At 38.0% G+C, this 22,443-nt stretch overlaps 1 protein-coding gene across 1 annotated transcript in view; it reads left to right on the forward strand.

Moving 5' to 3' along the window:
* The first annotated feature begins 6,411 nt into the window (after positions 1–6,411).
* Positions 6,412–22,443, forward strand: part of HADH (hydroxyacyl-CoA dehydrogenase) — a 30,946-nt gene continuing 14,914 nt past the window's right edge. Inside the window, exons 1-3 of the mRNA XM_034442245.3 lie at positions 6,412–8,432; positions 17,406–17,534; positions 19,267–19,424. Of these exons, the coding sequence (XP_034298136.1) occupies positions 8,316–8,432; positions 17,406–17,534; positions 19,267–19,424 (404 nt within the window). The 5' untranslated portion in view covers positions 6,412–8,315. The remainder of the gene's footprint in view (positions 8,433–17,405; positions 17,535–19,266; positions 19,425–22,443) is intronic.

Raw genomic sequence — 22,443 nt, forward strand, 5'->3', positions numbered from 1 at the left:
TCAAGAAAAAAAAATAGCTGTCCTGCACATGCAAATGTTAGTTCAATCCTCGGGCCGACTCCTTTTACGTGCTCCAGGGAGGCTGCTTAAAAGAAAAAAGTATAAAGCCTCAAACATACATAGATGTGTTCAATTAAATGAATGTTCCATCCTTGTTTTAATAATGAAGGCAAAATTTACTTTTAAAAGATAATGGAAATGGAATGAGATTTCAGGGTGATGCAGAATGATGTTATTGATTCTAAGGGACCATCTTTGTGTCCAAACTACTGTTCCTTTGTGTTAATCAAGAAAAGCAAAACAGTGAGTGGACTTCCACAATTCAATTTTTAATATGTATTTCTTGAGATTTATCTCAGGGCAGCTCTGTTCATTGTTTGCTAAAAGCAAATTTTTGTTGGCACAATTTAGGTAATTTCTCAACTGTTCACATTCTGAGTTTCTGGCAGATTTCAGAAACTGATTTAACCAGCAAGCCACCCATAACATCTATGTTGAAAATGTGTAATACATAGTTTAAATGCCATAGGAAGTGGCATTAGCATGGTCAAACTGTAACTGCTTCAGGAAAGCATAGGAAATACAATGATAAATATCTAAAAATAGGATTTTATTGGGCAGAAGATGTACTTGTCTCTAGCACTTTAGTGCTCTTACCATTTGTATTGGAGAACAGTCTTGACCAGTTATAATTGTGGTCTTGGCATGAACTATTCATAAAATAATTCAATTGACAAATATTTGAGTTTGAATTTTGGGACATAACATTTAATTTAAAAAGGCCTTTAGAAATGAAAGATAGGTAGGAATGCAATTCTTTTTTTAAAAAAGGTTTTTATTAATTTTTCAATAAACACGAAACCACAAACGTAGATACAAAAATACATGCAAAAACAGAAAAAAAAGAATACAAGAGATACACAAGAGAAAAAAGAAAGAAAGAGAAAGAAAAGGAAAGAGGAAAAAAGAAAGAAAAAAAGGAAAAGGAAAAGAAAAAGATATATTTTTTTTTGCAGAACTGTGTCCATTTGCAAACCTTATCCCTATAGAATACTTATAGTCTATATATTTTATTTCATCAAATTTTGTTATGTCTGAGCCTGTTTCATCTTTCTTTTTCATCCATTCGTACCATTTTTCCCATGATACATAGTACTCAGAGTCTGTCATATTTTTTTTTAGTTTCTTGGCATTAAAGCCTCTTTGTGGTGAAAAAAATATGAGTGGGATTTATTTTCTTTATCCCATAGAAAGGCATGCCACCCTTTTTGTAAATCATGCTCTTCCAATATAAGTAATCTTTTATTTCTTAAATTTGTCCACGCCTTAATCCAGGTTAGAATTGCTGCTTTATAATAGAGTCGCCAATCTGGGAGCCCTAGACCACCTCTGCTTCTGCTATCTTGGAGGTCTGTTAGTTTTATTTGTGGTTTTCTGCCAGCCCATATAAATTTCAGTGTAATTTGATTCAGTTCTATAAAGAATTTCCTATCTAATTTTATGGGTATGGTCTGGAAAAGATATAACAGTTTTGGCAGAACATTCATTTTGATGGCTGCGATTCTGCCCATCATAGATATTTGTAGTGCACCCCATCTTTCTAAATCCAATTTTATTTGCTATATAAGTTTTGTATAATTATCCTCTTATTGAAGAGCACTTCGCAGTCAACCATATTCCTAAATATTTAATTTTTTAGCGCTTTGTAGTCCCAATTTCCCTTCTAATTCTTTTTCTTGTTGTTCTGTCATATTTTTGACTATTATTTTTATTTTATTTATTTTATTAGTTTGATTTATATGCCACCCTTCTCCGGAGATTCAGGGCGGCTTACAATGCTTTTAAGCAATAGCCTTCATACTTTTGTATACCTGCTTAGTAGGGCTTTTGACCCCCCCAATCGGTGTTCGATTTGTCTTGTTGATTTTAAGGCCGGATATCTCTCCATATTTTTCTATCTTCTTTATTAATATCGGGTCTGTCTCTCTTAGATCCTCAATAAAAAACACCAAATCATCTGTGAATGCTTTTAATTTATATTCTTCTCTCTTAATTTTGGTCCCCTTAATCTCTGTATTTGCCCTAATCTTTCTCAAAAGTGATTCCAATGTCAAAATAAAAAGGTGATAATGGGCATCCTTGGCGAACACTTTTTTATCTCAAATGATTTTGTAATTTCTCCATTAATTATAATATTTGCTTTTTGGGTGGAATAAATTGTTTCAATCATCTGTTCAAATTTAGTACCAAATTTCATTTCTTTAATTAGTTTAATCATGTATGTCCAATTTAAATTATCGAAGGCTTTCTGCGCATCCAGAAAAACAAGGGCTACTTGCTTCTCTGGATGTGCCTCGTAATATTCTAATATTGTTGTGGCCCATCAGCAGCCTGTGCAGTTAATAGCTGATTCCAACAGCGAGGAGGCTGGTGTGGTGCTGTGCCAGCAGCCTGTGCAGTTGGCACTCGAGTCGGACAATAAGGAGGCTGGAGAAGATGTGGTGCCAGAGGTGGGGATTCAGCCAGGGCCTTCAGAACCTTCAGAAGCTCCCATAAATGAAGAGGAAGAAGAGGAGGAGCCTCTTCTCGATGCACGAGCTCACAGAGCTGTGAAAAGGCAGGAGTGGCTCCTCAGGAGGAGGTCTCCTCGAGAGTAAGGCTTGGGACTAATTGGCCACTCCCCTAAGGCATATTATATCTACATTCTGTCTCATTTTGAAAGTATCTTTTTCTTTTTTGTCTGATCATTCAGTCCATTTATGTTTATTGATAGTAGTTCGGTTTTTTTCTCTATTTTCTTATTTATCTGCCGGTCTCTGATTTCTGGTTGCCCTAGGAGTTCTTTTTGGTCTGATCCCAGTTTCTTTTCCTTCATCTCGGTTTTCCATTGTCACCCTAGTTCTTTCTTCCATTTTCTCACTTCCAAATCCTTGTGTTTGTTCTTCTGTACTAACCACCTCCAATTGCTCTCTGCTGCTTGAGCTTTCCTTCACCCCTGTCAATTGATCAAATAATTCTTGGGCTTTGTCCAGGTTATCAATTTTAATTTTTTTCCCCTGCCAAGTTATTATCATTCCTTCTGGGATGATCCACCTAAATAGAATTCTTTTTGTATTCAGAAGTAATGCCAGGAACCTATAGTCCCTCCTTTGTTCTCATATCCGTCTAGGAATCTGTTTTAGTGTTATGATTTCTGTCCCGTTATAGAATATTGGTTCTTCTTTTGTAGTTTTATATACATCCTCCCAGATCTTTTTGCATGCAAATCTAATATGTACCTCTCTTAGGAAGTGATGGCGACTTGCATAGTTAGTTTGAGCTTGATATATTTCATCAAGTTTGTTCCTAATCTCGTTTATCTCTCTGCAGAGCTTCAGCAATCAGTTCCGCCATTATCTCCCCTAGATTCTCTTCTTTTATTTCAACTACATTCTGAAACCTCAAATAGAAGGCGGCTCGGTCCATCTCAAGATCTATCAGGGAATTTTCCAAATCCTTATTTGCCAGCATAAGTTTTTGATCTACCTGTTCTAATTTTTTTCCCGTTTGTTCTGTTTTGATTTCGACTGATTTAATTCTTTGTTCATTTTTTTGTATTGCCTGTTGAATTGAATCCATTTTGGTGTCTAATGTTTGTATATCCAATTTCAGGTCACCATGATTTTTAACCATTATCTCTTGCATTTTCATCATGCTGTCCTGTATTGTGACTAATGTAGATTGCATCATTTGAACTGATAAGTTAGTATTAGGTTTTTCTGCCAGGAGCATCATATCTATTGTTTTCTGGTTTGATGGGGAGGCCATCGCCACTGTTGGATTTGATGCCGCCCTTTTCCCTGCTCTTAGGGTTGTGGTGGTAATGGTAGTCATTTCTTTTAAGATTTTACTTTGTTCTCCCAGAATATTATAAATTTTTGCCCAAATTACCATCCACTGTTGTCATTGAGTTGCTTACCTATTTTTTATAATCTATGTGTATTTTACGCTCTATTTTCTATTTCTATTGTAATATCCTTAATTACTTACCATATTTTTTGGAGTATAAGATGCACCTTTTTCCCCCCTAAAAGGGGGTGACAATTTAGGTGTGTGTTATACACCGAATGTAGCCCCGCCTGCCCACTGGCTCCCACCCTTTGGCCTCTGCCTCGCAGCAGTTACCTCCTTGCAAGCAAACAGCAAGAAAAAACAGCTCCTTCCAGCTTCAGCACAGCCTAATTAGCACAAGTTGATTGGATGGGCCTCCCGACTCTCAGCTGATTGGCTCTCAGCTGATTTGCGCAGGGCTCTGCTGCTTGCTGCAAGACGTAAATTGCTGGAGTAGATTTTTTTTCCTTGTGCTAATCAAGGTATGCTGAAAAGGAAAATGAAAATAAAGCAGGCTGTTTGCTGTTTGCTGCAACAAGGCAAAATTGCTCAGAGGCAGAGGGAGATTTCTTTTTCTTCTTTTCCTCACCAAAAAAGGTAGGTGTGTCTTATACTCCGGTGCGTCTTATACTCCGAAAAATACGGTAATCAGATTTTACACTTATAAATCAATAACCCAGCATAGAGATACAGTACGATATAATTACAATCCAGTTACAAATTAATTGCTTAATTACTTATAGTAAGTTGAATTATATTATATGAATATAATTAATATAATAAGTATTCCTACTCCTAAGTATTTAGTTTACAAGGATTTATAAAAGTATATAAAAGTTTATAACTATTTCATTATTGAATCTGATTTCATCACCATGATCTAAATAATCAATAATTATTAATTTATGTGAGAGAAAGACTCCCTTATCTTTTCCCAATTCCTGTTTTCATACAGAGACATGAGGATGCACTTAGACATGTTTGAAGAGAACTTTATTTTGTAACGTTTTAATTAAATTAACTGCATTTTAAAAGAGAGAAATTTTCCTTGGTGAGGTAAGGTAGCTATTCCTTTTCCTGCATGTTATCCTAATTAAAAAAAAATCATACTGCCAAAATTTGGGGCTTGTACTTTTTGATGGAAAATCAAAAGTAATTCCAATTGAACATGGCGGGTTTTCATTCATTTTCAGTTGAGAGAGAACCTGAATTAATGGATCAGCAGGTTTGATGAACAGACTCAACCATTTTTCGCTTACTTGTGGTTTATTGCATGAACAATATTTAACTGGTTCATACAATAGTGTTAAAAATTAAACAAAGGGCATTGTGACATAGTGTAATATGAATTACTGTAACTCGCAGAATGAATTATCCTTTAAAAAGGAAACTTGGCCATCTTCGACAATCCTTATCCTTCAATTGCACTGCTAACATTTAGACGAGTACTGCTATGGCAGATAATCTTATGAGGCAAAATACAACCGATCCTTGGTATGGCATGTGTGTCTTTTTGTAATGAAGCAATCTTTTACTGAAGCATTTTATAATTTTGTCAGATTCCAAAGGTCTGTATTTCTGCATTTTAGAAGGCATTAAGGGCCTGTATAAGAGCTGGGTATATTAGTTGCCTATACCTTGCTAATGTTTATATTGTCTAATGTTGTTTTTGAAATGAATGCCTTGTTTAGAATTTTAGGATGAGAATGTAAAATCCAAGATCTGAAATAATAAGATTGCTTTTTTTTAAAGGGGCCTATATTTAGACACAGTGTGAAATATGTTCATCTAAATAAAGTTTTAGATAAATAAAATATTTGTCTAAATAAAGTTTTGTTTTTAAAAACCGACTATTAAGAAGACAATTTTGATTTAAAACACGTTCTCCTGTGGGTATTAAAAATATAACAAATTTTTTTTACTAGCCTTCCTCAATTGCTATTCAAATGCTTGGGAGTACAAAATATCTGCAAAATCTCAGGTTGGTGAGAATTATATTACAGATATCCTTTTTTATGTACCTCAATGTTTTCTTCTGGTGTTCTTTCTATTTCTGGCTGATTTGACACTACTGTAATGATCTTTCTCCAAGTATTCTTGGCAACTGTAGTTTTCTATGTAAAAATTCTTAATTCAAATGATTTCTTTAAATTGAACCATATACAGGTAAAACTATTGTAAAATGGGTATATTTTTCCTATATTGTCTAAACTAATTATAATTTCAAACAATGTTGTTACGCCTCAGTGGGTTATGTAAGTGCAGCCAACTACTGGTAAGTTAACAAATCAGTGGCACAATGCAATGGGTGAGCTAAACTCACCAGCCTTTAGAAAGTGAAGCGGGCAATAAATCAACACTGCACACATATTTATATTTAGTATATGTGTAAGCCATATGTGCCAAGCAGAATTACTGTCATATAAAATGGGTTTTCAAACTTTTCAGGCCAGAGTACCTGTTACAGCAGTTAAATAAATACCGGTAAATCCTGGAGCCCTGAAAGAGAAAGCTGTGATGAGAATTAACTCTGAAATTTTTTTTGCGTTTAGTTTCTGGTGAATGTTCAGGTTTGACAGGACCAATTTGAAAATCCCTGAAATATGGAACAAAGATTCTTACGTTAACAGATACATTCTGAAGCCTTTGTTTAGGAAATGAGTGTTATCAAATACTGAATTATTTACCTAATTGCTTTTATTATAAATGTAAAATTTATTGAAATTTATACTCTTCTATAATCTGAATCTTTGTGCTCTTAAATGCCAGCAATTAATTTTTCTTTTGGAGGGAAATACAGTGAAATCATGTGGTGTTTTTATTGTAGTAAAAGCCTACATCATTAAATACACATAATGTTTTTAAAAAAGCAAAAGTGACAATGATCAGGAAGCTGAATCCAAGAACCTTGATGCCTGTAAACTGAGGACCCAGATTGTTGGGGGGCAATATGCTGGGTCTGTAAACCATTTAAAGGTAAAGGTTCCCCTCGCACACATGTATTAGTCATTCCCGACTCTAGGGGGCGGTGCACATCTCCGTTTCAAAGCCGAAGAGCCAGCGCTGTCTGAAGATATCTCCATGGTCATGTGGCCGGCATGACTCAACACCAAAGGTGCATGGAACAGAAAGGAAAGATGGTCCCTATTTTTCTACTTGCATTTTTTTTACGTGCTTTCGAACTGCTAGGTTGGCAGAAGTTGGGACAAGTAACAGTTCACCCCATTATGCAGCACTAGGGATTGAACAGCTGAACTGCTGACCTTTTGATTGACAAGCTCAGCCACCGAGCACTGTTAAGCACTGTGAAACAGTATATAAATCTAAGTGCTATTGCTATTAAACAAGAGGAAGTTGACAAAATAGATTTAAGCTTCGGCTATTTCAAGAGCTGTTCAAAATAAGTATTAAACATTCAGAAAAACCGTGGGGAAAAATAGAGCTCAATAGAATTTAAACCATTCCTAAACCACATTATAATCCGATTTGTAGAATTATATTGCAGATACGCAAACTCAACCATGGTCTTAACTAAATGAAAGCAGACATTGTTTCCACTACACCAGGGGTCTGCAATCTTAAACACTCAAGAGCCATTTGGACCCGTTTCCCACAGAAAACACTGGGAGCCACAAAACCCTTTCCACGCCTATTTCTTGAGCGGCCACAAAACTAGCATATGTAGTTGCATTAAACCTTGTGTTTTCTTCTGAAACTTTTCTTTTCTTGGATTTATCCATGGTTGGCCTAACCTGGGGTTTAAAAGCTCAATAAATCGTGTGCTGGTGGGTGTCGCACATTGCTTGTTGTGACACATATTTTGAGTGACAGGGAGCCACAGCAGAAGGGTGAAAGAGCCACATGTGGCTCCAGAGCCGCAGGTTGCTGACCCCTGCACTACACTTTCCGATAATGGCCCCCACGCCTTGAAAAACAAATGGTGAAATCTTAGCCCTAAGCAAAATCCTGGCAATATCTGGAGGTGATTCTCCAACGTCTCTCAACCTTGGCGACTTGAAGAGATGTGGACTTCCAACTCCCAAAAAGAAGAATTCTGGGAAGTCTAAGTCGCCAAAGGTTGAGAAACAATAAGGTGCACGAAGGAGAAGGCCTCGCAGTTCAAAAGCATGAGGTTTTTTTGCTGGCAAATGAAGTCTTGACAACCGACGGAGTCTGGCAAAACAAGGCGGCTCCAAAGAACCACCCGAAGCGCCGCAGAGAAAAAAAGAGGGCCGAGGCCATCCAGCAGCTAACCTAGCCAACCTCCGCCTTCCTGACTAAAGGCAAATGGGAGGAGCGGGTAGGAAGCTCGGCCTTCTGGGGTCGGCAGCATCGCGCTGGATTTGTCGGCGCTGGCCCGCCCATCCTCGGCTGCCTCTAGGGCCAGCGACGCCCCCGCCGCCGCTGCCTCCTCCTCCTCCTTGCAGAAGAGCGTGTGCTTCGCCATGGCTTTCGCGACCCGTCCCTTCGTGCGCCTGGCTTCCACCGCAGCCGCCAAGAAGCTGGTGATCAAGCATGTGACAGTGGTCGGAGCCGGCCTGATGGGCTCCGGGATCGCCCAGGTGAGCTGCCTCACGGAGCCGTCTGCCCTCCGAGGCTGGATATAAGGGGCGTCGGCGGCTGGAGCAGTCCAGCTTTGAGCCTCCCTGGCCCTCCGCCTCCCTTGGTTTAGTGCATGGAAAATCTGCTTCTCGCCGCGATTGGATTCCCCGAGCGCTGGGCTAAGAGCCGGAAAACCTGTGCCAAAAAGTGCCTTTGATTAATAATACTAAAGGGAAGGGTGATCTTATAGTCTGTTGCAATGGGGGAGGGAAATCAAAACTGCTAGCAAAAGAGGAGCCCAGCAGGAGAAGGACACCACCTTCCTCCACTGCAGCCTTCCTGGACTACAACTCCGAGAATGGCCACTTAGTATGGTATGAGAATTATACTTCTCATGCAACATATAGTTTACTATACTATATAATCTGGAATAGTTGGGAAATTCTGGGAGTTGGAAGTCCACATGTCTTAAAGTTGCTGAGGTTGAGAAATCCAGGTTGCAAGTGGAGCAAAGTTGATCTGTGTAGATAAGATCCCATTAAGTTACTACACTAGTAAAGAGCCAGATGCTTCCAATCTGGTTTGGGCTTGTGGTGCTCAAGGTATGGTAAGAGAAAACCTTTAGCTGGGACGGATATGCCGCCTTTTGGATACTGTAACTTCCTTTGAAAAACCTTAGGAATTATACCCAAAGGTGCTTTTTCAAAGAGGCAACTGGAGTTTCTGGTTTTTCTTGGAAGATGTTTCGCTTCTCATGCAAGAAGTTTCTTCAACTCTGACAGGATGGTGGGGAATGGAAGATTTATTGTGTGATCCATTCCCCACCATCCAGTCAGAACTGAAGAAGCTTCTTGGATGAGAAGCAAAACGTCTTCTAAGAAAAACCAGAAACTCCAGTTGCCTCTTCGAAAAAGCACCTTTGGGACAACCATGACCTGGATGACTGAGGATCTTCATAGACACTTAGGAATTATAACTCGGAACTTTCAAACTAAGTCTCATCCCAACTTTCATTTTTGCCGATAGTGCCATTCCAGAACTTCTTTTTTTTATTAAAGAGGCATCAAAAAGAAGAATCTCTTATCTCCTCCCTCCCAAATCCCCTAATAGCCTGTTTTTTTTTAAAAACAGTATTTAAATTAAAGTAGCTGTGGCGTTTCCAATAAGGAAAAAAAACATTGGTTATAATAGTGACACTTTTAAAAATCCCCACAAAACATAGTAATCGAGGACTTTGTATAACAGGGCTTAGTCCTTACAGGGCTTAGTCCTTAGTGCTAGTTAAGACTAAGGACTTACTTAGTCGTAACAGGCCTTAGTCCCCACTCTTCTCCAAGGCCTAGTAGGAAATAATGGTTTTAACTACGTTTCCAAATAGCAGAAACCGACAGGATATCCTAACCCTAAGGTAAGGCAGATTCATTAATTTTAGGGAAAATTCATTGATATTCGGAGCAGTAGAATGATGAAGCCATCCACTCAAAAGACATGGCCAGCTTCCCTTTGATGGAATGCTCACATGAATAAGGAAATAGCTGGCAGACGGGGTGGGCTCATTGGCTTAAATCAGGGGACCCTAAACTTTTTCAGCTCATCAACCACTTCACGAAGTTTCAGATCGTTCTTCGACCATTTATTATATAAAAAATGAATACTATTTAATAGTACTATGACGAATAACAACAGCAATAATGGATAGCTTCGTCAAGCCTTGAGAAGTGATATTGATCACTTTGTGGAATGCTGGCTTAAATAACAGTTCTGGCAAGTGCGTGTTGAAGTAGTTGGCAGATTTCTTTTGTGTAAATAGAATAGTAGCCCAGTGGCAAGATAGGTGGCAAATAAATTTAGCAAATAAATAAAACTTTTGTTAAATTAATAGAAGCGGTATTGTGCCATCACAATGCAAGGTCCCTCTTTCATGTGTCCATATAATGTTGCAACACATGCACAGTACTGTTTTCGTCAAGTTGACAATAACCTCCTCAGCAACTCTGCTGACAGTATGGAAGTCTCCAAATTGCACAGTACCGTGTTGGTAGGTCTCATTCAAGTATCTAATCTTATCATTCTTTGCTAAGGAATTAGTGCAATAAAGATAACTATCCTTTTTGTTCCAAGTTAGTTGGGGTAAGAAAAAACCAAGTGGACACCGCTTCCATTTGTTTAAATCCCCTTTGGTAATAGGGAAAAAAGCCCCAAGAATTAACCAGAATGAAATGAGTCTTCAGAATGTATTGAGTGTAGACAGAACTGAAATTTTTCAGAGTTATGTGAATTTTTAGAAACATTGAGTCAAAGAGCCATGTCATATTTGGCAATTGTGTTTCATATCTTGGGAATCCTGTGACCCCCAAAATATGCTTTTGGTGATGCAATCATTAATGGTCACTGGTAATGCTTTCATAAGAACATGTGGATGGCACTGTAAAAATGTAGCTTCCAAAATCACTGTTATTTTCAAAAGAGTCCTTGGATTCCCTGGATGTGTTTTTAGAAGTTAAAAATGGCAAGTTGTTATACCTCATGATTTGTATATACCCAGTTGCCCAGGGAGGAAAAAATACAGTAGTCTTCAACTTGCAATAATTCATTTAATGACCATTCAAAGTTACAATGGCATTGAAAAGAATGACTTTCTACCATTTCTCATACTTATAACCATCCCCATGGTGATCAAAATTCAGACACTTGGCAACTGACTCATATTAATGCCCAGGGTCATGTGATCACCTTTTGTGACATTCTCATAAGCAAAATCAGTGGGTAATCCAGATCCATTTAACAACCATATTACTAACCAGTGATTCACTTAACAATTGTGGCAAGAAAAAATAATAAAATGGGTCAAAACTCACTTAACAAATGTCTCACTAGCAACAGAAATTATGGTCGTAAGTAAAGGACTACTTGCAAAAATAAGCTGTGTATATTTAGTGAGTATCCTGGGAAGGCTACAAAGGTATCCAGTAGCTAACTCAGTTTAGCTGCTGCTTCTTCTCAGAAATGAATGGTTTTGTATATCCCTGTCAGCCATTTTATGACTGAATAAGCCAATCCCACCACCCGTGACAGCTCTTTTCTTTCAATACTACCGCATGAACTTAAAGATGGACTATTAAGTCTTTGCCCAAATGGTTTGAAATACCTGCATTAAATCCACATTGGGGATTTAACTTGTTTCTTTATTTCTTACTAGAGATCCATCACAGCAAAAAACACAATTTTCCGTGTACACGACAAATTGCAAGTTATTTTATATTGTGGGACATAGGACATGTGGTTTGGGTCACACCAGAGGTGGGTTTCAGCAGGTTCTGACCAGTTCTGGAGGACCGGTAGCAGAAATTTTGAGTAGTTCGGAGAACCAATAGTAAAAATTCCGACTGCCTCGCCCCCATCTATTCTCTGCCTCCCAAGTCCCAGCTGATCAGGAGGAAATGGGGATTTTGCAGTAACCTTCTCCTGGATTGGGGTGGGAATGGAGATTTTATAGTATCCTTCACCTGTCACGCCCACCAAGCCACGCCTACCAAGCCATGCCACGCCTGCCAAGCCACGCCCACAGAACCGGTAGTAAAAAAATTTGAAACCCACCACTGAGTCACACATTGCATTAATCCATAACATGGTTTTTGTGACCTCGTTTTATCTGCATCCAACTATTATGGCTTGAAAAACAGTTTGTAGTTTGGAAGGGAGAGCAATCTTTTTGGTGCTGGAGAGGCTGCATACATGGAAAGAAGGAGGAAACCAGAATTGGCATCTAGTATCCTCCTGGCAGGAATGGGCAGAGTTGGGATGTTTGCTTTTTTCCTCTGGACTTTTGTGGAGAATGTGGAGCAAAGGTATCTTTCACTAAAAACAAATAACTCTGTTTTAGGGTTTCAGGTGCAGATTTGGCACCTTTTTATGCCCCCCAATAGTAGGAAATTATACTACTGATTTTGAGCAACAGTGGTCAAAAAATGGTTTCAAGGATCAATGAAAAGAAACTTGGTGGTTGTGTGCAATCCTGGAACTGCCCATCTCTAGATTAACATTATTTGTGAATCTAGTTGTAAGAAAACATGGATATAACAAACAGTGATATCCTGTCTGATGTAAATCCAACCATTGTTTCCTGCATAGAATGTTGTTGGGAAGGAGCAGGGGTGAAATGCTACCGGTTCGCACCGGTTTGGGCAAACAGATGGCGGTGGCACGTGGTTTGGCGAACTGGTAGTGGCGGCAGCACGAAGCTCCGCCCACCCGCCCGGACGTCATTACTTCGTGGTTTTAACCAGGAAGTAACCTGTTTTTGACCCTCTGCACATGCAGAGAAAACTTTGTACATGCGCAGAGGGTCCAAAATTGCATGTGGCACACGCTCAGAGTCGCGCACAGAACGTGCACTTCCGAACCAGTAGGGAAGGTAAGTAGATTCTGGGAAGGAGTAATGAGCAAATTTGGCAAAGACTATAACAGCGATGGTGAACCTTTTCGGCACCGAGTGCTGAAAAGGGAGCGCTTATCTGGGCCGCGACCAGGAAGAGGAGCTGCTCAGGGGGCTTGTGCGCACCAGCTAAGGTACTTCCGGTTTCCGGTGCACACGTGTGCCCGCCAGCAAGTCTTCCGGTTACTGCCGCGCATGCGCACATGCCAATCAGCTGGCCGGTGCACATGCTCACGCCAGAAAACGAAAGACCAGCTCTTCCGGTTTCCGGTACGCGCAAAGGCCAGCTGATCATCACATGCGCATGCACGCCAGAAACCGGAAATGGTGATGCCGCGTGTGCCAGGCAACATGGCTCCGTGTGCCACTTTGGGCACGCATGCCATAGGTTTGCCATCATGGGATTATAAGGTACTGTCGCTTAAATGTGCTTTAAATACCATGGCTAAACTGATGTTATTGGCGGAATTTAACCGTATAATATCATGCTAGCATGTTATCTCTCATGTCTTGTTTGCTATATTTAAATTGGTTGTGTATCAGTTTTTCAGATCTGTTACTCTCTATTCTTACTTTTATTTGCTTTTTGTTCTTTATTTTCTTTCCTTTTTCTTAATTCCATCTATGTTTAGCCCTTTTAGGGTGCAATCCAATAGTCTTGTTAAGAATATGTGTCAGGTTGTATGTATCTGGCTACATTGTTAATACATTTCATGCACCTTGTAAATTAAGCTGTTGCTTTTGAATTATCATCTTGTAAAAAAATAATTTGCCTAAGATCCTTTCCAGCTTTTCATTGCTTGCTTTTTACAGATTTATTTATTTATTTATTTGCTTGCTTGCTTGTTTGTTTGTTTGTTTATATTTATCAAATTAAATTTGACTACTTGGGAATTTAAGCACTTGAGAACATGATTAATGCCATTTTTTTAAAATAAGCCTGCCTATTGTTAGATATTCGTATAAGTACTTCTACAGAAAAGACTAGCCCAGAAATATTTTTGGTAACTTACCTTCCCAGCACAGACTGTGCTTTGTCACTACAACACATTAGCAACCTGAGACAACTGCATGTTTTCTATGGTTTATTCTTCAAGGGCACCGTTCATTTGCTGCAAGGGATTAGGTGAATGGTAAGCAAATAGAAGTAACTTTTACACAACTTTTGCAAAGCTATAATTAGGCCTTGTTTCATTCTAGAAGCAAGAGTTTTACATAAGCAGGAAAAAATGTATATTGTTACCTTAGCAAAGATGCGATCTACCATCTAGTGAGGCATTTGAAATAGGCCGTACGCAGCAAGAAAATGGTGTGGACCAATCAAAATAGAGACACCACCATTCCCAGCATCTACTTAATTCCAGAAAAACTCCAATCATCAACTAACACACGCATACACACACACACACACACACACACCGAGTTAAAATATTACATATACAAATGCCAGAAAGCAAACCCCACTTGTAAACCATTGTTTGGCTGAGGAAGCTTTGCTGGGACATGAGCTAAAATATCTGCACAAAAAACTGATTAGTACCTTGGCACTGATTTCACGAAAGCCTGGAGAACCTAACTAAGCATGTAAAGGTATATTTCTTCCTTGAGCAGAGTCAGTTTGTTACTTGATTTAATGATACAGAGTAAGTCTGTGTAAGATTGTTTGGAGGGGCATCGGCAGATGTTTTGGTAGGGCCCAAGAGAGAGGAAGAGGAAGAAAGGTGAGTAGGAGAAGCACAACAACAATATAACCCAGCTATTTTCTGACGAATGGAAAAGCTTCATTAACATATGCATTAAGATAAATTCACACAATTATATTTAGGGATGTAAAATATTCAGGACTGGAGTGTGCAAAATGGTTTCACAATAGCACTGTGTCATAGGTACATTCATCCTTATCTGGGGCACACTTCAGATATGTGAACATAATACCCATAATTTCCAACCAGCATGAATGCTGTTGAGAATTTAGGAAATTGAAATTCACATATCTGTGAAGGGTAACCAAGTTAAATACTCATCTAGGTTTATTAAGAACCATTTTATGACTAGCATTTGTACAAACTAATCTCAGACCCATTTATATGGGTCCAGTCTGACTACTAAACACTGAGGGCAGAGAAAGAATTGGCAATGGAAGGAGAAAATTAATGTTAGCTTCAACCCTAATTTTGTTTTCTCATTATTATTTTTTTCATACATAAATGATTGATTTCTTCTATTATGACATATCAGGCATTATAATTGAGAAGCCTATCTGCTAAGTGCATTGCACCCATTAAGATACTTGCAGTAGCCTTCATATTCACATTTCATAATGATGGGTATGGTTGGCTACCATAATTCAAATGCACTACCCATATGGATGATACAAATTATGGATAACTATATAAACTTTAAAAAATAGTTTTAAAATACTATTGTGCAAATTTCCAGGCACAACATTTTAAGGGAAGAATTCACTCTTTGTGTTGAGTCACGGTTTGGCTAGTCATGGTTAAGTAAGCCTCAATTGGCTGAGTTTATAGAAATTTATAAATCACTGTGGCCAAGTTCATACAATGTTCTAATTCAATGCAGAGCAAACCACTTTACCACTTAGCACATTGGGTGAATCCAGCCTATGCATTACGGACAGATTCCTTTAGAAAGAGAACTTAATGGTTTAAAGATTAAATCTTCCTTTCTGGCTTTGGCAAATGCATGTTAAAATGTAACTTCTTTTTAAAGAAAGGAATTTATTTATTTATTTATTTTTCAGATTTCTATACCGCCCTTCTCCTTTCGGACTCAGGGCGGTGAATAGCCAAAGTAAAACATTTGTACACAAAAGTTAAAATAGATTTAAAATAATTAAATAAAGTTTGGCCCATAATTTAAAACATTTCAATTCAAAACCAATTTCAAATTTTAAAAACTCACCATAAAATCAGGACAGCCCGGCTAACTGAAAAAAATAGCTTTTAAGGGCCCGACGAACTGTTTATTTAACTGTTTTTATTTAAAGCTGATTGCCTTCTAGTAATGTCATTCCAGGAACAAGTTGAGTAAGGTGTTTTACTTTCTACTTCCAATTGAACCATCTTTCTGAACCAAGAATATTTTAAGGAAGGCTTGATGCTCTCTTCATATATCTCAGTTGTGTTTTGCTTGTACCAGAGACACAAAATAAATAAGACACAGTACTGCAATTGCCATCTTCTGTACAGCTGGCTTTAATTCTTTTCCTCAATTAAGACTAACAAAACTATGGAACTGTGAAGATGATGGTGTTCATCTAATTTCTTAAAAACAAACCATAATGAGGTAATTCCCTAATTAGGACCAAGTAGAGATTGATGTTCCAAGTCCTGCCTTTGTATGGAATATCATATACTGGGACCAAAGAAGCTGCCCTTTTCTGTTGTAGGGCCTACCCTGTGGCATACCAGATCTGATTGGGCAACCATTTGTCTGAAATGATACAGATACTTGAGCAGGGGGTTGGACTAGAAGACCTCCAAGGTTCCTTCCAATTCTGTTATTCTATTATTCTCTCTGCTGGCATTTTGGAGGGCGTTAAAAACATGAACACGTGGGGGTTGGGAGGTGAATGGGGCCCTTAAAATTGTAAATGTTTATCAAAAATTGCCAATATTTAGTGTAACTTCAGTAGGTCTGGTAAATATGTTGCTTTGATCTGAAATTTATCCTCCCGTTTGCCTTTGTTATTTTTCCCCTGGCTAGCATGGCAGTTTCTGCTTTTACTTAAGCTTTGGTATATGGGAAGAGTGGACAGAAATTTGGTTAATTTAAATTTGATTTATTTGAATTAGGTTTTAAGTTAAGTTGGGTGGTTTCACACTTTAGTCCAGGGTGGATAAAAATCAATGATTTTTTTAAAAAAAATAAAAAAAATCAGATTTTTTTTATTTAAATCGGATTTTTTTTATTTAAATCGGAAGTTTTTTGATTTTTATCGAATTTATTTTAATAAAAAACTTTTGGGGTAAAAATCTATCGTAAGATAGTTTTCTATTTAAGATACATAAATAATTTAGTTTATTCAGCATAAAATGGAGCTTAGTTATGTAGCATGAGGCTGTATATTCTGCAACACTGGGACTATCGGTGAGTCAACAGTGGGTCAAAGGAGTAGCAGAGATGACAGTTGCTCTTTAAAAATTATGATTTAAATCGAGTTGATTTAAATCAAGCCTTTTTACTAGTGATTTAAATCATGATTTAAATTGTGATTTAAGTCAACTTGATTTAAATCAAATCCACCCTGCTTTAGTCCCAGTTACGAGAAGGCTATGTACAAAGGTGCTTCTGAAAACAGAAGGCCAATCAAAAGGTATTTTATTTTATCTCTTTTTTATGGGGCTGATCCTTTATCTGTTTCAGGAATTTTGCTTGGCTGGTATTTGAGACATACAGATCTAAATTTTGTTAGCACCATGTTTAAATTTCCACTAACTCCCGATGTCCAACAGATGATTTAGGGTCCATCACTTTTTTTGTAGGAAACCGATTAACTTCTCTTCTTCCTCCCCCTTTCCTATCTTTTTTACAGGTTGCTGCAGCAACTGGCCACACGGTGGTATTAGTGGACCAGTCAGACGAAATATTAAATAAGTCCAAGAAACAAATTGAGGATAGTCTGAAGAAACTATCAAAGAAAAAGTTTGCCGACAAACCCGAGGTGACTTTTTATAAATATTGAGAAGTCTGGTGTTCTTTTTCATGTTTAGTACAAGGGGCAACTTTCTCCAACGTACAATAAAGGAGCCTCAACTGTATTGGGAGGCCACTAGATTAAGGAAGACTGTTATGCAGAAATAAAATTTTGGGGACATGAGGAAAGCTAAACTAAAATCAAATGGGTATTGATTTTTAAAAACTTTTTTTAAAAAAAATCAAAATCCAGCATAGATAACCATTGCAAAAATTCCTCAAAAAGTAGTGCTTCTACAGGTTACTTGTTTCATAGACATTTGTAGCCTCTAAAGACAATACCTGTTAGCAGCGTTTCTCAACCTTGGAAGCTTGAAGATGGGTGGACTTCAACTCCCAGAATCCTGAAGTCCACCCATCTTCAAGCTACCAAGGTTGAGAAACACTGTGTTAGAGGTTTAGTGAGTGCTTCAGATTGATTCTGGGAGTTGAAGTCCACCCATCTTCAAGCTACCAAGGTTGAGAAACACTGTGTTAGAGGTTTAGTGAGTGCTTCAGATTGATTCTGGGAGTTGAAGTCCACCCATCTTCAAGCTACCAAGGTTGAGAAACACTGTTAGAGGTTTAGTGAGTGCTTCAGATTGAAGGTGATCTGGTTGAATCTCCCCTTTGAAGCCAATCCAAAGGGCTTTTACCTACTGAAGTAGAACAACCCTATTGCTTCTTTTTGAACCTTTCGGTGCTTTTCTGCTCCAACACACAGAATACTTGCTTTTAAAGTGCATGAGGCTGTTCTCAATGCTTTGTAAGTTTGAGCATTTCAGTAGCAGCAAACTTTTGCTTCAGGCATGTTGCCTTCAAAGCTTGTTGTCTTCAGTGTCTGAAGCCAAAAGTTGAGACAAGTGGCACCTGCTTTATGCGGTAATATTTTTTGAAAGCGATGGTGCAAATGTGTCCCGGTTGTGTAGAGTGGAAAGCTCAGATTCAGGTGTGTTGGTGATTGTATCTTTGAAGTTCTGCCATAGTGATGGATATCGGTGCTGACAGTTGGAACAGGTGCTGCCAAACGGGGAGGGAATCAGAGCAGCTGCACATGGAAAATTGTGTGAAGCCCCAGAGGTGAAATTTCATCATTTAATTGGGCAGGGCAGCGGGGAGGACATAAAGCTGCCAGTGGTTTCCTTTTCTCTAATGCATTTTGCTACTTGAGGGACAAGCAATCAGTTCAATGTGCACAAACGGATTCCTAATATTTTATAATATCACATTCTACTGCATGTTTTGATTGTTATTTAAAACTTTTTAATTATTGGCTTTATTGTTACATTTGTGAAATGGGTGGCTATATAAATTTGGTCAATAAATAAAGTAGAACTTACTTTAAATTACTACTTAAAGCAAGCTTCTATTTACGCAGATAAGTGCAGAGGTGAAATGCTCCCGGATCGGACCGGATCACCCGGTCCAGTAGTGATTTTGGCCGGTGATTTGGTGATCCAGTAGTGATCGCGGAGCAAAGCTCCGCCCACCCGCCTGGTGTCATTACTTCCTGGTTTTAACCAGGAAGTAATGGGTTTTTTACTTCTGCGCATGCGCAGAAGGTTTTGCGCATGTGCAGGTTTTGCGAATGCGCAGAAGGTCTGAACGCGCACGTGACACATGCATGTGCTTCCAAACTGGTAAGGAAGGTAAGTAGATTTCAACCCTGGATTAGTGTAACACTCTGTAAACATTTTTTTTTGCTTTTTTCAACTTTGCAGGCTGGTGTAGAATTTGTTGAGAAGACCTTAAAGAATATAACTGTGAACACGGATCCGGTCTCTGTGGTTCACAGCACTGACCTTGTCGTGGAGGCCATTTTGGAACACTTAGTCCCAAAAACTGAGCTCTTCAAGACACTGGATAAGTTTGCGGCGGAGTATGTTTTTAAAATTATTACAGACAAGATAAATAGTCATTACCAACTAGAGAGATGAAAATATTAATTTGCAGGATTCTACCTCCTTCTGATGATTTTAATGATTAGTCTAAGAAAAGAAGTTTAAATATAGGATTGATTGTTCAGATTTACCCTCCTGTTCACAACTCAAATAAACTTTTGATCAGATGCATAAATAATCAGTTTAAAATGTTAACTGATTTAATAGAAATGGGGAGAATGAACATTTATTTATTTCAAAGGAAAAGCAGCTTTGCTAGATGTCTTAACTGCTTTCATTCAAGAAAAGATTACAATGAATTCTGTTTCTACTTGGAAACTGCTTCTGGATCTGTTCTTGAGGTGAAAAAAAAAACTTTGATTTTGAGTTTTGCTGATTAGATAGATTTATTGTTATAGAAATCGCTAATACGTATTACTATGTAAAAGAAAAAATGGAGGTTGTATGTTATTACCTTATTCTACTGAGTTAAAAAGAGTCAGAAGTCAATGCTTGTCTTTCTTTTTTCTTTTTCCCCTACACTTTTCCCTCTTCCTTCTCATCTCCCTTTCTTTCCCATTATTTTCATTTGTCTTTATATTTTATATTTCGATAAACTAATAACACTATATATCCAAGCTTACAAAAAGGTTTAATTGATGTGCTAGGGGTTTGGCCCAAAAATGTGGATCCAGCAAAGATGAACATTAATTTTGAATTCATCTAAATTCAATTAAAATAAATGTATACACATAATTCTTGCTTAAAGTCCACTTGTTCTGCAGCTATTCAGTTACAAGGGTGCTGAATGAGTGGGATTTATGAAAGATCCTCGTAGTTATGACTGTTGCAATGTCCCTACAGGCTCATCATTATGATTTGGGCCCTTGGCAAGCGGCTTGCAATTATGACATCACAGAGTAATGTGATCACCATTTCTGACCTTCACTGTCAGCTTCTGACAAGGAAAGTCAGTGAGGAGGTTGCAAATTGCAGTCACATGACATTACATCATATGGGATTCACTGAACAACAGCAATCGGTATGGCCAGCCACAACTGCCGTTATAAGTTGATGCAGTCACATGACACTGTGCTTTGTCACTAAATTGCTTAGCAACGGAGCTGCTGTCCCAGTTTCTGTCATTATGCAAGTAGCTATATTCATTAGGTACAAGTAGTATGATTTATCTCATGTATTTAATAATTTTCTTTTGCTGTTACATCAGAAGTTAGAATGGAAAGCATCTTTCTGAGAGAGTCAGGGGTTACCCGCTATGAATCTTCGTTTGAATTTAAGTCACTTGTTTCTAAATTAAAATATAGTTAATGGAAACTCAAAGTTGTATGGAGACTTAGGGTAGCTTAATTATTCTGACTTTTAATTTTATAGTAGAATCTTCTATATTAGCTTTCATTTTAACTTTTGTTGGCTTAACGCAATAAAAAGAATATACTCTTCTCCTTTCTTTGCTTTGTCATGCCAAATAAAGCATTCCAAATAATATTTTGCTCGCCAGAAGCTGAGAACTCATCTTACTTTCACATTGATGGTTCTTATTATTTTAAGATATTCTCTACTCTGTAGGAGAGGTCTGAGTGAAAATATTAACTTCAGAAAGAAAGGAAGTGGTGTAATTCTCCACTTGTGATCAAAGATTAAAAAGATATTCCTACACCAAAGAACCATTCTAGTAAATTATTTAGGCAAAGTCCCATCTCTTCTTCCAAAGAAAAGTAATCATCGCTGTTTCAGAGGAATTACTGTTCAAAATTGAGCAATTTTATCAAAATATCATTGATTAAAATAATCAACTAAATAGATTTTAAGGGTTGATGGTAGAATGAATAGAGTGCAAGCTTGTTTGATGGTTGTATTTTTCATAGATCATTGTATCCATATTGCTCCTTTTAATAGCAAACTGAAACAAGCGCTGATGGCAGAGTAGGCTGAATTTTGACAAAGCCACATTCTGCAAAGTGTAGGAAAAAATATATAAGATGTGTTAAAAAAAAATAATAAGGCAGGTGATCAAAGAGTGATAAGAATCTAAAATAACTCAGTTAGAATTGAAGCAGAGAACATGGAGGAACATAGAAAAGGGCAAAAATTAGGGTAGAGGTGGAATGATATATCTTGAAAGAAAACTTACCAGTCAGGAATCCTAAACAAGTGAACTGTATCAACAATTTTTGAATTTTTAAATGTAAATAGCATATTGCAAAGCCTCATGCAGCAGTTTACTTCCCAGTTCCAGGTGTCTGATTTTAAGCTTACTTTCAAAGAACATGAATGTTCTTTATTCTTCTGCAAACCTTTTGAAAACTAGGAATATAATTAGTCCTGTACACTTAATCAGGGAAGTGCAATATTTAAGGCTAGCCATTCAATCAGATCTTGGGGCAGTGCTGCGGTGGCCTAGAGGTGGAGCTCTCGCCTCACAATCTGGAGGCTGTGAGTTTGATCCTAGGTAGAAGCAGATATTTCTCTCGCTGGGCACACTGGGAATATATCTGCTGAACAAAACTCCGCATTGGTGACAGGAAGGGCATCCAGCCATGAAATTCAATGGGATCTTAAGAGCCTGGTGGCGCAGCAGACTAATAGCCTGTTATTAACATTCAGCTGCCTGCAATTACTGCAAGTTCGAATCTCCCTAGGCTCAAGGTTGACTCAGCCTTCCATTCTTTCTAAGGTAGGTAAATTGAGGACCCAGTTTGTGGGGGCAATAAGCTGGCTTTGTATAAATATACAAAAGTATGAAGGCTATTGCTTAACGCATTGTAAGCTGCCCTGAGTCTCCGGAGAAGGACGGCATATAAATCAAATAAATAAATAAATAAATAAAAAATCTTGGGAATTGCACTCCCAAAAGTTGGAGAGTCAGGAGAAAGAGGATGGACAAGAACTATAAAATTGAAATTCAATTAAAATACAATTACTAATAATGGTCATATCCAGTCATATTAAATTTAAACTTTAGCAGCAGCTTTGATAAGGAGGTGCGATTTTTGGTGG

The sequence above is a fragment of the Pantherophis guttatus genome, chromosome 8 (assembly GCF_059756535.1).
Source record: "Pantherophis guttatus breed Tessera chromosome 8, ASM5975653v1, whole genome shotgun sequence".
Classification (NCBI taxonomy): Eukaryota; Metazoa; Chordata; class Lepidosauria; order Squamata; family Colubridae; genus Pantherophis; species Pantherophis guttatus.